The sequence below is a fragment of the Argiope bruennichi genome, chromosome 11 (assembly GCF_947563725.1).
Source record: "Argiope bruennichi chromosome 11, qqArgBrue1.1, whole genome shotgun sequence".
NCBI lineage: Eukaryota > Metazoa > Arthropoda > Arachnida > Araneae > Araneidae > Argiope > Argiope bruennichi.
Window position 1 is genome coordinate 93,207,412 of NC_079161.1, and position 17,272 is coordinate 93,224,683.

A 17,272-nucleotide genomic window follows, 5' to 3' on the forward strand; every position below is an offset into this window, starting at 1 on the left:
GAATTTTGCTAGTTAACCCACGTAATGGGATGCTGGAGGCCCTGCTGAGACTTCGGATTAATAATTTTTTTTTTGCGCTATGTTTTCTTTTTGTGTTTTCTGTTCTTTTACTGCTTGTTATTTGTTTCTCTTTTTTGCAAAGCGCTGCTTCAGTTTTATCTTTCGCAAATGCTTGGGTTTTGTGTGTGTGTGTGTGTGTGTCACCCCGTTGTTTGGTTCACCTCTTGCATAATTTACAGATTGTTTTTTTTCTTTTCTGTTGGTTAAATCTATCAGGATGCGTTTTGCTCTGTGGAATTGCAGTAGTATTAGGAATAAATAAATCCGGCTTGGTATCCCACCCCCCTTCTCAATTTCAGATTTCTGAATTTTTCAAGAAACTTTTCTTTATGCAGAAGAAGATTTTCGTTTCTATAAAAAAAGGTTTTTTAGATCTCACAGGGAAAACAGACTGGGAGGGGGCCTTTTAATTGGAATCCCTGAACATTTGTCGGTATACATATGTTATCCCTTCCGAGGTTCCTTCAAAATTCGGACGCGGAAATCCTCACCGTTAAATTCATTACAACTTCTCTAAATTTTTGTATAGTTAACATTTATAATCCTACAGGTTTTGACATTGAAATTTTCGGAAACTTTTTTAACTGGCTTTCCGAACCAACGTTCATCTTTGGCGACTTTAATTTACATCATCCTTTTTGGGGCTCAATAACTTCTTCCAGACTCGGCAACAATTTTGTCGATCGGTTAACGGATTCAAATTTTGTCACTTTAAATACATTACTCCTGCAGGTAACCAATCGCTTCTGCATCTTTCCCTTTGTTCCAAATCACTCTTCTGTAGCTCAGATTGTTCTGTTGCTGAATCATCTTTTGATAGCGACTATTTCCTCATAATTTCCACCTGCAAAGTTTTACACAACAAACAAAGGTTCCTCACAGAAATTACATGACAATATATTCTATTTCAATCGAAACACATTTTTGAAGATACATAACCTAAACTCAGTCTCATCAAACATTTCAAAAATCATATCCAATAATACTAGAAAAATACCTTTGAATAATAAACAATACCGAGCCTGGTGGGATGAAACCTGTCACAAACTCTATAACCTTAAAATCATATATCGGAAGAAAGCATTAAGATGCATATCAACTAAATTTTGGATTCTTCACAAAAAATTCGCACGCAGATTCAAATTTTATGGTAAACAAGCAAAACAAAAATTTTGGGATAAATTATGCAATAGCGCAAGAAATCCTCGTTTATTTTATTCTATCCTGAGAAAACTGAATCAGCAATATGAAGATAATAAGTCCTTCAACACTATTTCTGTAAACAATTCTTTTATCACAAACCCATTCGTGAAAAGTAAAATGTTCGCATAATTCTGTGCCAACAATTCCAGTTCTCACGAACCATTACTAATCTAGATTATGGACAATCAGGAAAGCGAATGAAATGGAGCAATACAAATCGAAGAATTACAATTCACAATTAAAAAATTCAAAACCACAACCCCAGTTCCAGACCATATTCCCGCATCCTTTTTCAAAAAACTGTCAAAAACATCCTTCAATTATTTTAACACAACATATGTTCCCAAAACATGCACTTATTATTCCCATTCCAAAACCAAATCAATATAAGCTCCAGATAACATCATATAGGCCAATAGCTCTAACATCTGTTTTTTTTTCAAAATCTTTGAACGTATCTTATGCAAGAGAATTACCGATTTTCTTACAAAGAAAAAAAAACTTCATCCAAAACAATTTTGTTTTTTACCATACAAGGACAATAGGTCAGCCACATACTCATTATATTACAGCAGTTCAAATGCAAAGAGAGAGTAAAAAACATTTCATTGGTATTTGTCTCGACATCGCCAAAGCTTATGTTTCGTTGTATATTGACGGATTGATAAATAAATGCTAGAAATTGGGCATCTGCAAGAAGATATGCGCTTGGTTGCATCAATTCCTTTTTCACCGTACGTTCCAAGTGCGATGGAGACAAACACTCTCCGACATAAGAATTAAAAACAAAAGATTAGCACAAGGTAGTGTCCTCTCGCCAATCTTATGGGCAACTTTTATATCGGATTTTTTTGAAACTCTTGAAAAGGAAGTTGATTGTTTGATTTTTGCGGATGACATATTTATTTTTTGCTCGTACCAGTCTATTGAATATATTACTAAGAAATTACAAAAAACAATGGAAAATGTTCATCAATGGTGTATGTATTGGAAACTTTCAGTTAATGCAGGGAAAAGTTACATAACCGCTCTTTCAAACAAAATTAATTTTACCCACTCAAATATCTGGCTAGCAGGAACGAACATCCAATGTGAAAAACTCAATTACATTCCGCGGAATTCCTTTTTCAAAAAGAAATGAAAAAGGATCAATCTTCAATAAAATTAAAAATAAAACTTTAAAAAAATCAATGCATTAAAGGATTTTGCATATAAACATTATGGCCCAAGAACAAAAGATTTAATCACACTCACAGACAATAGCATTTGCGGCTTATTTTTTTACGCCAGTAAAATTATCAACAAATTTGCAGTAACTCACATGAAAGCATGTAATATTATTCAAACCAAAGCACTTCGCATTGCACTTGGTGTTCCACAGTGGACACCAAATAAAACTCTCTTTTACATCTCCAATAAGGAAATTCTCAGTGAAAAAAATGAAACGTTTATCCTTACAATTTCTCATTAAGCAGATTTCTATCAGTTTCTTCTCCGCCATCTACAAATTAGATTTAGAACATTTCAATCTTGCTGGTATTCAACAGGGCAAAATTTTTTTGGATAAAATTTTTTCTGATCTAAACATTAATTGGAATCGCATTATTTTTGATCAACATTTTTTACAACTTTCAAGAGAAAATTGCAGTATTATTAATTCAAAATACCCTTTACAAAACAAATCTTTCCCACACTCAGCTATTAATGGCAGTTTTTAAGAAACGCTACAAAAGGACTTCAAACAATGTTTCATAATCGTAACTGATGCACCTAAATCGCAAAACTTAACTTCAATCGCCGGCATTTCGTATCTGTCTCAATTTGCTTTTTTAACCTACTACATCAACTCAATATTTACAGCTGAAGCTCTTGCAATTTGCAAGGCTCTGGATTATCTTTCCGTTCCTAAGAAAACTTTCCCTCTTCTTACAGATAGTCTTTCAGTTCTTAGAGCACTTCAAATATTTTCCTATAAATCCCCATCCATCATTCATAAAATTGTGAAAAAATCTCAGATTAATCAACAAATTACTTTTCTATGGATCCCGGGGCATTCGACAGTATTAAGGAGTGAAAAAGCGGACTTGATCGCAAAATCAGTAACAGAAGTCAGCCCATGCATTGAATGGATCGCATTGGAAGACATCACCTGACGTATCAAACAAATCTCAAAAAGAAAAACAACAGACAGCTATAGACAGAGCAAATAGTATTTTATGAAATTCTTGGAGAAATTCCAGACATAAAAAATATTGGTAAATGGACAAGAAATAGAAGAGAAGACATCATTTGCGCTAGAATTTCTACCAAAACACTAATTACATCTGGCCTTCTACATCGTTTTAACCTGTCGAATCTACCAAATTGCGAAACATGACACTCTAGAGATGCATAATCCACGATTTTTTGAATAACAAGTAATATTGCTATTGTTATTTTTAAATATGCGTTCCAAATATCTGTTATTTCAATCATATTATTAATTAAAAATTATTACTTAATATTAAATATAAAATGTATTAATTGTAATTAATACTTAATTTACTAATTTAATTAACGTGTGATTCAATTAATTTATCTGTTTCAGCTTACTTCTTAAATTTTTTTTTCTCAAAACTATTTATTTAATTTATTTATTAGAGTGAACCATTTTCTGGAAAATATGAGTTAAAAATATATGTCATTTCTTTAAAATGTCTACTTTAGTCCTATATTCTACCAATAGATGGCGCCAGCAGTAAACAGAGTACATGTAATCAAAGTCAATCATGTCACGAGCAATTAAAAATGATCCGTATGGAATAGCGCATCATCAAATACGAATATCGGTCACTCCCGTAAAGTGGAGTGGTGACTTCGCTCTTTTCAGTGAAGCCTCGCACTTTCCGGTGAATCACCGCTCCGATAAATTTCAGTGATATGCAATTCAATGATACGAAACGATAATTCCAATAACCGGTCCGTTCACTTTTCAATCCAATCACTGATTTCTTTCGAGAGCTTCCATTGGACAGATCGTATCGTCACCGCTCCGGCAAATTTCCGTGATATCGTATCGATTGTTAGTTTCTATCGTGATCCAAAACTTGTAATCGAAATATCATCAGTAAGATCGTATAAAGGAATTGAATCACACCCCTCTTTGAAAAGGATTGATCACTTGTATTTGTGACTTTTTGATATTGGTTACGTAATAACCGCTCTGAAAATATTCGTCATCCCTAACTGGAGATATTGTTGAACGCTGTGATGATAGCCTTTGTTGCTAAAAATCTCCTAACCCACCAATCAAACAAACAAGCAAAGTTGTCGACCATTTACAGAATCGGAGGTATAACCACGATTAAAAATATTTTAACATCATATATTTTTTTAATGCTGTTTACTGATTTAATAAAATCTTTTTGTGGATTTCTTATATTTTGATGTATATTCATGCAAAATTTGATATTAGTATTGTTGTTAAACAATTCAGATTAATTTTGTTTTTGTTTCCCCAGTTTTTCCATAACTGTTTGATTTTTGAAATGAAAAATTCAAAAAAATTTCGCAGTGTTTAAAACATTTGAAATATCTTGATAATTGGAAACAGCCAATTCTATTAATTATTATTAAATAATTGTGCAGGTTATTATGAATTAACTGTGCAAGAGCCAAATTTAGTACCAAAACGCTCCAACCGATGAGTGAGCTTCTTACTTTCAAGTAGTAAAAAAGTAAGTCACTTCTCACTTCAAATAGAAGATGGTTGAGTGAAACATGAACTAAGAGTGATATATGACGTACTAGAAAATAATAATTCTTTTTTTAGCAACTATTCAGTTTTTCAAGAATTTCTGATTTAGTAAGAATTGGGGAAGCACATTTCTACTAAACTTCTTTACATTTCTACATCATCTACTTTATTAGATGTGAATTATTGACTGCATTATGTGTATATAAATTTTATTAGAGAAATTACATTTGATGTACTGCACATTTGATTTCTGGAAAGTTCCCAATGTATAGAAGTTTTTTTATGAATCTTTGTTTTAATATATGTGATGTGATTAAATTTACCAACAATTTTCAGTAATAAATTAACTCTTATGATTAAAATGCAATTTACTTTGAACGTACTGGTTTTACTAGTTTACACTGAATATATCTTCTTTGTTTGCTTGTTTTTTAGCAAAAATGAAATCAGAAAAATGTGTATCAAAGTAATTGAAGTAAGATGTGATTGGAAGGAATTTTTCTCAGCTTGCTAATAGTATGTAAGTTTGTTTTTCACCCATTTCTTTTTCATATTCAGATATAACATTGAATCCTGATAGAAAATTTCCAGATGTTAATTTAGTGATATTATCAGAACCTGCTTTGAATATTTAACTATTAATATTTAAAATAAAAATAATAAAAGAAATTAAAGTGTGCTGTGTTGTTAGAAAAGCATCTTGCATATCTACATTTCAAAATTCCAATGAGAAAGTGAAGCAGCTGTTCTTTATTTGTGAAGTTTCTCTAATTTTGCATCTCAGTTTTATATCCTTTAAAGCAGAAAAGACTTTCATATCCTCTATATTCAATTAAGAATTTAAAATTATCATAATTTTAAATTAAATTATATGAATTAAATTTAATATTTGTTACAAATATTTATATTTATTACTAATATGCCTTTCAGTTTGGGAATTTTTTATATTTAATTTAAATGATGTGATTGTTTCTGATTTGTTGCTGTTAATTGTGCAAATTCCTTGAATTCTTTAAACTTAACTGAAAACAATTAAACAATTTTTAATATTTTATTGACATAGATATAATTATATTTGTTTTAAGAACAGTAAGCATGGTACAATTGTGTTTATTAATCAGAAATTTTATTGCATAATTATTTGATATCAATATTTAAATAATTAGCTTCCTTATCATTTTAATTTTTTTGAATAAAACTTATTAATTTTATTCATACCAAATGAAATAAAGTTTTTATTTTATTTATATAAGTTGTCAATTATTAAATCAAATATGCATAGTGCATTTCTGAATATTTTTTATATATATATATTTTTTTATAAAATATTGTTATCAAATGAAAAAGTTCCTGTTTGAATTGATAATGAACTCATTGAGACAAATATATATATCTAAATATGATTTTAATATTTTATAGGCTAAATACACATTTAAGTTCATTTTTATTTATTTATTTTGATTTTTTGCTTTCAGATGCTTTAACTTAAAGGTATCAATCAATAATATATGAAGAAAAAATTTTTATATATCATTTTAATAACATTCCAAATCGGAAACTTTTGCCATATTAGTTTTTAGAGCATTTGCAAATATTTTCTATTTCTTATCGTGTTGTTGTTTCTATTTCTAATCGTGATAGGCACAGCACATTTCATTCTATTGATCTTCTTCACCCATATCAAAATTATATGTATAAATCAGCTTTGGTTGTATTTTGTACGCCTTTTTCTTTTGTGCACAAGTATTTCAAGTATTATCTACTATTTTTTGTCGATAGATTTTTAAAAATTTGGAGGATTTCTCAATTTTATATAATTTTTTTTTTATGTTTTAGTCAGTTTCAATTAAATAGGAAAGAACAGAGCATTTTTTTTTTTTTTTTTTTTGCACTACTTTTTTATGTCTGAAATGTGATTTCTATGTTAAAAAAATCAAACTTTCAGTCATAAATAATCATTTTATCAAGTCACTATGAATGATTTTCAACGAAATTTACAATTAATTCCGGATTTGGGAGCATTAGCTTTTGAATGATTTTCTTTGAGTGCTGTGTATTTGCAGAATTGATTTGTAAAACACCTGCTATGCTTATGGGCTCATTAATAAGTTTTAATTTTTTGTTTGAAATTAAAATTAGTCCTTTTAAAGAACTTGAAATTAAAATGAAATTGGTATAAGTAAGAAAAGATTTTTTTAAAGCCAATTTTTTGTAAAAGAAGTTGATTTTGTATTTGATATTACTATATGGAAAAAGTATGTGTTTCATGATTTGATGAAGTTTTGTTTTTTACATCTTGACAGACAGGTTTACTATAAGTTACTTGATGAAAATAATAATAGTACAGATATATTATTATTATTATAATTATTTTTGTTTTGTTAATTTGGCACCGCTACATTAAAATTTGATGCCGACATTGGGCTACTATTTATACTGTGTTATTACTAGTATTTGGTAATAAGTGGTGTCAGAAATTTAGCTTTACATTGACTATTTCAAGGCTTTCTTTCAACCTATACCTTGCACTTTAATATGCCTAGGCCAGAAATTTAGTGTCTAATTTAATGTATACATCCTTGACTTGTGCTCAATATTACTAGATTCATATTCAAGTTTATTAGATTTGTATCCAATGTTATTATAGTAATATAAAATAATACAATACACATGAATAAGATTATTAAATTATAGCTGAATTTTTTCTTCTACTTTAATCTAATAAAATAAGAATTTCATATTTTAGAAACATCAAATTTATCTACTCAATACTTCTTATTTATTCTTTGATATTTTTTACTGTAATATTTACTTTCTTCATGACTTTAATTTAGCATGTGAGTGTGATATAATTCACTACAAAAAAAATGACTTACCAATATGAATATTTATTTTCTTATGCTCATATTTTATTATACTGTCTTCCTGTGAATAATTCTTACAGAAAGTTTCACCTAATTTCTTTATTTGTTGCATGATTTTGATGATCCTATCTCAGCAAAGAATTATCACATTTTAATAGGCTTGTGGCATGTACTATTTTAGAAGTCTTATTTCTGTTCCTTTTATAGTGTTACACTTTTTTCTCCATTCCTATCTAAAATTTTAATTTCAGACTGGAAAAGGAAATTATTAAACTTTATATAGCTAAATATAATAATAGGTAAATAGCTTGCTGAATCAAAACCTATTCTTGATATATAAAGGATAATTTATGAAATTATTAAAATTAATTATTTTTTTGTAATATTGAATGTGTTTAATAATCTTTGAAATCCGTAAAGAATTTTACTTTACTGATTCAATATGGTGACTAAAAAAATGCCGATCTCCAAGTTTAAAGATTGATATTGTATTTTTATGATGTCAAATATATTACAGAAGAAAAAATAACCCCAATAATATTATTTTTAAAAAAACTATAAAAAATTTCATCATTGTTTAATTTTGAATTTAAATCATATGTTTAATTATTCAAAAATTATAAATAAATTATAAAATTATAAGGAAAATAATCCTATTAAAATAATGTAATGAAAAGAAATCCCAATATGCGGAGAAAGACCCCATCTTTAAACTCTGGCTAGCATGGAATATATTTTTGTAATTGTAGAAATTATTTGAAATTTATTAGAAAAATGAAAAGTGTATTCATAAAATACTGCACGAAATATTTTTTAAAAATGAATTTGGAAATGTATAGCAATGAAATTTCAGAAAAGCAATGAAATAGCAATGAAAATTGGAACCATATGTATTTTTAAAAGTAATTAATTAAAATTCATTGTTTCAAATTACCTCTCTATAATTGCATTTTCTGGGCTGAGTTGTCATCAGTTCAATTCATATTTTACTGGGTATTGGAATCGGTGTGAAATGAACATTTTTATAGATAACCTTTCATAAATTGAAATTTAAAAAAAATTATTATATTTCATAATTTATTAATGCTTTTAAATTAAATATGCTTAAGGCAGAATAGGCAGGTTTGTAGACTTGTCCTCAGTGGTGTACCTACATAAAAGGTCTAGAGCAAATAATGAAATACGCCCCTTTTTTCTTTTTCAATTTTGTATTGCGGCTTTTATGTGTGTTCTCATTTTTTTTAAGACCAGAGGATGCAGAGATTGAGAGTGTAGTTGAACTTGTATAATAATATATAAAACATTTTGGAATTAATACTATTTAAGCATTACAAATGACTTTGCAATGGTCATTATATATGGACGTTCCTTGATCATAAAATGTATCATAAGAATATTTCAAAAATGTTTGATGATAATGTGCACAAGAATCTTCTTCATTCCTGTTTTAATAACTCAAATCAGGTTTCATAAAAAATATCAAACAGTTGTTGGTATGTAACTTTTAATGCATTGATGAAATACAAATACAAATGATTTCTATTTATATCATACTTTACCCTTCAGCAGAAACGCCTACTTTTTGAACATTAGCACATGCACATGGTCATTTTGACCCCAAATTTTCAAGCACTTGCTGATTATCTTATCGGTTATTTGTATAAAAATAAAATATGATCAGAATATAAAAATGTTTTTCCAAGTAAATATGTTCTTATCTAAGATATCAATACAACTTTTAATAAGAAAACCCAAAATTGAACTTAGCCACTTTTTGCCATACGCTGTTGTAATCATTTCCATTTTCCGTGTGTATATATATATATAGTGTGTGTGTGTGTGTGTGTGTATATGTATGTATGTTATGATATTTTAAACTTTAATTTCTATTTAATTAATTTCCAAGATTTTATCTTAATTTAGCCCATAATAACTCCATTCTAAAATATTCTCTTATTTCTTGATCCAATTCCACTGTCGTTACTTAATTTATTCGAGAGAAGCTATGTAAAATTGCTGAATCGGCTAAAAGCCTAACTTTCTCACACTCCGCGTGAAGGGACAAAATACCGCTGAAGAGACAAATTCATTTTTAAAACCTCCCTGTGTTTCCTCTACCTTGTCGGCGCGTGTAACGAAAATCCCTATCGAAATCTCATTATTTATTAACACTATGAGGAAATATTTTCCCTATCAATTTCTCTGGTTATATAAGACCAGGGATAAAATGTTCAAGTGCTTTTTCATCATTCCTCTCTGTGTCGGTTTGTGTTGTGTGTATGCTCATCGTTTGTACATATGCCTGCTTCTTCATAATGAAGTGAAATGACGTCACGAAATCGAAAGTCTTTTCACTGTCTTCAAAACTGCATCCTGCTTCGTGTGCGCGCGCACACACACACACACACACACAATAATGTGCACAATTATTTCATGCTCAAATTAAATATATCCATTAAAATTTATAATTAGTTGCATTTAATAGTATATCTAACACTGTAACAAATTTAAACTGCACTTATGAAACATAAAGGTATGTAGTTACACGAAAACTGAAGCATGAATTAAAATTAACACTTAATTAATTGGTCCATGACATATAAAATTGTACTTCATTATAATTTAGTAAAAAATATTTTTTACTTATAAAAAAACTGTACAATACTTCCAGGAACATTTTGAAACGTTATAAATTCCCCCTCCTTATTTTTAATAATGTCAAAGTGTTGATGATTGAGTGGAAATAAGTTTATACTCAAAAGAAATGAAGCATAGAAGTTTTTTTTGTGTGTGTGTTTGTCACTGAAGTTCTGAGATATGAAAGCTGAAACGTCTTTCGTAGCGAGCACTTGTTGTTGCTATTGCCATTAAGTGTCAGTAGAGCTGCTTTATGTAATATAAAGAAGTAAATTTCAGAATTTGTATGTATAGTAAAAATATCTTATTGCTATTTGTTATCATATCTATACCAACTTTAATCATAGTATAGTATTTTTGTTGTTTATAATTTCCATGATAGGTCCTTTTATTTTTAATGAAAATCATTTTTTGTTTTCGCCTTTCAAAAGCATAAGTAGAAATTCCAAGAGATCAATCTTTCAGAATGGTGTTGATCTTTTTGGATTAAAAAAGATTTCAAAGAATCAAAGTATGGTTATCTTTCCGGCTTCTAGTTTGACACCACGGTTTTTTCCTCTCTTCTATTGATGCACAGAATAAGAAAAACTGGGAAATTTAGTTTTATTTTGAGTATTTTCTATTCATTATTTTGCCTTGAGATGTACATCTATTTGTATCAGTTATAAATATATTTACTAATATTCATGATTCAATTTTTAGGAACATAGTTTCGGATATTATATTTTATTTTCCAGCTATTTAAAAATCGAATCTTTTTTTTAAACATATTTGATGCTCACACTGAAAATTTTATTTTATTTATACAATCTCCAGTTATCTTCTTATTTCTTTTCACATAAATCTGAAAGAATTAAAATATCTACTCTTTGCTTTTCATGCAATAAAGGAATTTATTGAATATGAGTTTTGTTATAATTTTTTCCTGTTTAGCATATAAAATAACCATAAGCACTGATCCATAAGCTAATAACCTTAAGTTACTTATAATCCCCTATTCCCAATCAGGGAAGCCTGTTGCCAAAAGCTTTTAAACTTCTCACATTTTGCTGAGCCTGTTTTAATTTTTAAAAATCTTGTGAGTAAGGGTTCATTATAATAATTAAAAATATTCAAAATAAAAATTCAATAAAATAGAAATAAAAACTTTTTAAATACAACGAAATGAAATAAATTTTTCTTTTCAATCCAAAGAAAGGATTCTTTAATTTTGTGCACCATGGCAACAGCGCCTAGGGGTCTTGCCTTGCTTTGCGTATCCTAATTACATTATTTTTTTTCCCTCACTGAAAACACATACCAGTTATTTCGTCTAATGACATGGCTGAAAAAGAGCCAGATCTGCAACATTTTATTTTTAAATTTACAAGTACTTTCTGCTTTAAAAAATATATATATAAGTTTTAATTTATATGTCTTGACTCCAACATAGGTTTGTTTATAAAATAGTTTATTTCAGTAGACTCCCGATTATCCGCGGAGCGGATTATCCACGCCTGCCGCACAAAGTTTTTTTTTTTTTTGTTGACTGATTTTTTCAAAAAGGTGCAGTTTTAAAGTTATTCTTTTGTAATTACATAATACATTACAGTATTAAAGCAGTACATATGTATTAATTTTTCTGTGTATCCTTGATGCCTCTTGTAAGTACAAAGCACTTTTCTGTTTTCATTAACAAAATGCATTTTAGGTTCGTTTTGAGTGATATACTAAAATATTAAGCGTTAGTTAAACATTTCCTGCTGTTTATTTTACGTTTTATTGTACATAAAACGATGTTTCAATGTTGGAATGACTGTTTTCTCTTTTGCTATACCCGTTTTTAGTTTTTTTTTTCGGATTATCCGCGGCGGCCGCTCCACCCAATTCCGCGGATAATCGGGAGTGTACTGTATTTTATTTCAGTCAAACGAATTATAACGTATACCCTTAATTTCCGGCCGTATGAATGGTATAAAATACTTTCCGCCATTTGCAGAACCAATTATTTTTGCCTATAATGTTGAGATTTAATTTAATTGTAATTAAGCGAGTTTCTTTGAATAGATCTTTCGTATTTGCTAAATTTCGCTAATAATATATTTTTATTATCTTGACTTTAAATTCAAATATTAATTGAAACTGTATTAACTAAGATAAAACCAGCGTACTGGTTTCCCCAAAACTTTTTCACACACTTTCTTTTAAACTTATCGTGCCGGAGAACGCTTTACATGGCATTGACGTACAATAGTTACGAAACATTTTCTGGCCGGAATTCAGCATTTTTACTGAATCTGACGTGTCATTTTCGGCGATTAATCTCTGGCATGCGATTAAAAGTATAGAGAAATCAGATTTATGCTTTAGACGCAAATTTCTGCAATCGATTGAAATGAAAATGTAACAGAAAACTGTACTTTTATACAAAAATTCCATATCGAATTTTATATATTTAAGTCACTGAGACTTTGAGCTATCGTGTTTACTTGTTTTTAAAAGTACAGATCAACAAACAGGCAAGCCGTTGTTCAAGTTGGCACAAACTTTGTTAAGTGTCTAAATTGTAGATGTTAAATCTGTGTACCTTATCTTATCCATATAGTTCTCGCCGTTTCTTATTTATCAGATTAACGTATATTCGAAATGCTGGACAGACGCACTTCCTCGGAACAGATTTTACTCTAAATTTGCTATAAAGACCGTATACCAAATTGCATTCTTCTAGCTAAAAGCGTTTTTGATTTATCTTTGTGAAAGACATACTGTCCCTGAGTTCCAAAAACGTGTTTTTCGAACTCAGGGAATTGTAAGACGTGGAGATTCGACAAAATCTCGAATTCGAATTTTTTGGCAATTACTACGTTCAAATTTCTCTTTAAAAGCCAATAAAGGAATAACAAATATAAAATATAATTAGTTGAGATTTAAGTTAAATAATCTTGTTACATAATATCAGAACTGCCTTTCGTTCTTAAGACCTAATGAAACGTTATATCTAATGTTGCCAATCGGCAATGCAATTAAAAATGTGCCTACATCAAATATTTTATAGTGGAATGATCAAAAACAGATTTAAATATAATTTGAAATATTTTACTTTTCAAATAAGCATTCCTGATTCATCTTTGAAGAATAAAATATTTATTTGTGCACAAACAAAAAGACATGCAGACAAAGGTGAGAAATATCTAGTTACTTTCCCCCTTCCAGTACTCGATGTGTATATTGGAAATTCATTTAATATTATTTTCATTTATTGGCAACAACGGGATGAGAGTTGCAATTTCATCTTAGTAGTATTTCATGAGTCAAAATTATGTACGTGACTCGAGATTTTGACGAATCTCCCCGTTTTAGACCTCCCTGATTCGAAAAAAATGCATTTTTGAAAAAAAGCCGCGTGTTTTTCTGTGACAAAGATACCTCAAAAACGATTTGAGTTAGACGGTTGAAACTTGGTATGCGGTCTTTTCACCAAATTTGCAGATTTCTATAAAAGTTTGAGTAAAATCCATTCAGAGGAAGATCGTCTGCCCTGCTGTTCGAATATAAGTTAACACGATAGCTACCAATCGAAGAGAGTTAGATAAAATTCTATCCTCAGAGTTAACTTATATTACAGCGTAGACACCTATGAAATTCTGAGTGAAATCCAACTAGGAATTGACCGTCTTTCGATCTGTACTTCTAGAAACATGTAAACAAGATTATTGAAAAACGCTATGACTTAAATGTATCAATTTTGGTCCTGGATTTTGTAACTTCAAATGCAGTTTTGTTCAAATTTTGATTTTAATCTGTTGAGAAAAACGTGTCGATAACACAAATGCAGTTTTTCGGAATCATGAACTGCATGCCAGGGCTTTATCGCTAAATTTCTCGCCAAGGATGAAACAAAAGAAAGTCAAAATGCTAAAATCACGACAAAAATTAATATTTCGCAGTTATTGTACAATGCTATGTAAGGCGTTCTCAGAAATAATACCTTAATGAGAGAGTGTGCGACAAAGTTTTTGTGGCAACACTTCTCCTTGATTTTTATATTATTTTTTCTCAATAATCTTGTTTTTTCTTTATTTACAGGTACCAAGCATTATTGAAGACAAATGCAGGCGATGAACTTAAAAAAAAATGTCTCTCAATATCAACATTTACTATTATATAGACTACATTCGAGAAAAAATCTCCTACTTTTGAAGGATCTAAAAACTACTGTTTTATCATTCAATCAGCTTTTTAACGGCATCTAGAGGTTAACTTACGATTTAGTCCGTAGATAGTCTTAGTGGGAACGAACAACTTTGAAGTGTCAGTGTTTAAAAAAGTGCCAATATTTCGATTGCCGGCTATGTCAAATCCAATTGTTAGCCAACTCAAAAGTCTTTACAGGCTGTCCCTCCAAGACATTTCTCTAAGAAAAATGGCTGTCCTTTTGGTTAGTGACCCTGTCAAGTATATATCTCCCTCTACTGTGGTTTATAGAGATGGCGAGGAAAGAATAAAATTAAAACATGAACTGTTCAAAAGCATTGTAGCCGAACTCAGTTTACCTGAATCGATGAGGGAGCCGTTAGGTAATCTACTGAATCCTATTTTTATGGAAATATATAAATGGTGGAAGTACCACGAGTTCTTTTTAAGATCGAAGCATTCAATTTTTGACTGCCCAGAATATCTAAAATACTTGCATTGGACACATATGGGGACTGTAAACTATCGGAAAACAGCTGAGTCAATGATCCGCGATGAAAAGTTGGACATCAACCGGCGATTTAAGTTAGCTTGTCTGTATTGCCTTGATGAAGATATTCAAAACATTTGGCAAAAAATGTCCCCGCTGAATAAAAAGTGTTTTTATAACAATGGGCAATTTCCTCCATGCAATGATACGGGAGAAATAATTATCTTTTGGACTTGCATCCTAAAAGGAAGAGTAGATAAGTTAAAAAGCTATCTTGTGGGATGGGTAGGACACTACTCCTCTATTTATCAACAAGCTTTTGAATTGTTTGCGAAGAACGGTTATGAAACAGCGACTCAATATTTTTTTGAAAAGTTAACTTGCGAGGAAAAAGATGCGTCATTGGTGAGAACGGCCGAATATGTAGCAGAACACGTGAATGACAGCTTTCATCCATACACCGAGGTTTTCTACTATTTGTTGACCAAGATGAATACGGAACAGTTTCAGAACGTTCTCGAGAAGTCATCGTGTGCAATCCTTAGAAGCTTTATGGATTGGCCACGGCAAGATGCTTTTCCTGAAGTTGCACAGCTTGTATTGCCTTTCTTTGTAGAATACGATTATGAAATGCTGCAGTTTGTTCTGTTACAACAATTTAAATACTTATATAATCCTTCAAAACTTTTTCAGAATCTTTTTCTGATCACTCCTAAAGGTTTCAGACATTCCACAAATTATTTAGATAATTTTTTTAAACGTAAAGATACTGAAAATATCAAATTTATGTTTACAAATATGGACCCTGAGGAAACGTTGGAACTTGTCATGAGTCGTAAAGCACTGCACAAGTGTTATGAACTAGTAAAAGAAGGCAAGTGGGATTTTTTGGAATTTTTTATGCGCGAATCCAGGTTGTCCAAAGAAGACAGAGAGAGGTTCGCGGAAGCATTCAATTCAAATTTTTCATCACTATTAGAGCTGGAAATACGCGAACGCCTCACTAAGGTGGTGAACGATATTCCTACCGGTACGTCTAACCGGGACTTCTCAAATTGCAATAAAATAAATCAGATGGATCCAATGGATTTTCAACCAAGTGGACAACCTGATGAAGAACTAATAGAAAGGCCAGCCAAGAAAATTAAAAAGATTTAGGAAGCATATAATAATAACTGGCAAGGAAATTATGTTATGTTCTTACCACAAATTATCAAGAATCAGTAAGCATAACTTCAATTTTCTGAGAGGTAATTAAAGATTTGATTTAAAAACAGTTCGTTTATTAATTTTCTTTGTTCGGTATTCTCTTACATTCTAAATTGCATGTTTGTTATATGATATCGCAAAGCAAAACTGCACTGAAATAAAAATGTTTTACTGTATATTTTTATTTACTTAACATTTTTTTTCCTTTGAAAATTGCAAATTCTAAGATGGCAACTGTTAAAAAAAATTCCACCTTTAAGAAAATAAAAGAATCTTATCATTAAAAAATGTTTTGTACCACAAATTGTTTGGATTTAAAGAATAAATTGATTTTAAAAATTTCTTTTTGTTGTTGTTGTTGCAGTTTTGAAATTTTTTCCAAACTGCACAACGCACAAACTGCAACAACTACACAGTGTAATAAAAATGTTTTGCGATAGTTTGCTCTTTAGGGAACATTTTTTTTCTTTCAAAATGGTGCTTCCAAAATGGCAATTAAAAAAAATTCCAGCGTTAAGGAAATAAAAGAATTCTATCATTAAAATATGTTTTGTGCCACAAATTATTTAGATTTAAGGAATTAATTGACTTTACAAATTTCATATTTGTTTGTTGCAGTTTCGAATTTCTCTTCAAAAATGTCTCATTTAATTAGAGGGTCCGGAACACATTAAAAAATTTTGTAATTATTAATGTAAATATTGAAATTTTTTGTACTGATTAATCATCTAACAAATAAACAAAATTACAACACAAAAATGTTAAATATTTTTTTAATTTATTTATTTTAAAGGAGAAAAAAAAGGGGAGGGATTTTAAATCACTAAAACGCAAAATATTCTAGGTATAGGATTTAGTCGAGTAATATTTGAAATAAATTTTAATTAATCAATACTATAA

At 29.8% G+C, this 17,272-nt stretch overlaps 1 protein-coding gene across 7 annotated transcripts in view; it reads left to right on the top strand.

Moving 5' to 3' along the window:
* Positions 1 to 16,548, top strand: part of LOC129956881 (uncharacterized) — a 58,247-nt gene extending 41,699 nt beyond the window's left edge. For 2 of the 7 annotated variants that reach the window (XM_056068878.1, XM_056068877.1), the window contains 2 exons: positions 5,435 to 5,519; positions 14,566 to 16,548. In XM_056068878.1, coding sequence (XP_055924853.1) covers positions 14,831 to 16,321 — 1,491 coding nt within the window. In that variant the 5' untranslated portion in view covers positions 5,435 to 5,519; positions 14,566 to 14,830 and the 3' untranslated portion in view covers positions 16,322 to 16,548. Of the gene's footprint in view, positions 1 to 4,348; positions 4,595 to 4,647; positions 4,980 to 5,434; positions 5,520 to 14,565 lie in introns of those variants that run through there. The other 5 variants (XM_056068875.1, XM_056068879.1, XM_056068876.1 and 2 more) reach the window with 5 other exon arrangements.
* Positions 16,549 to 17,272: the final 724 nt, after the last annotated feature.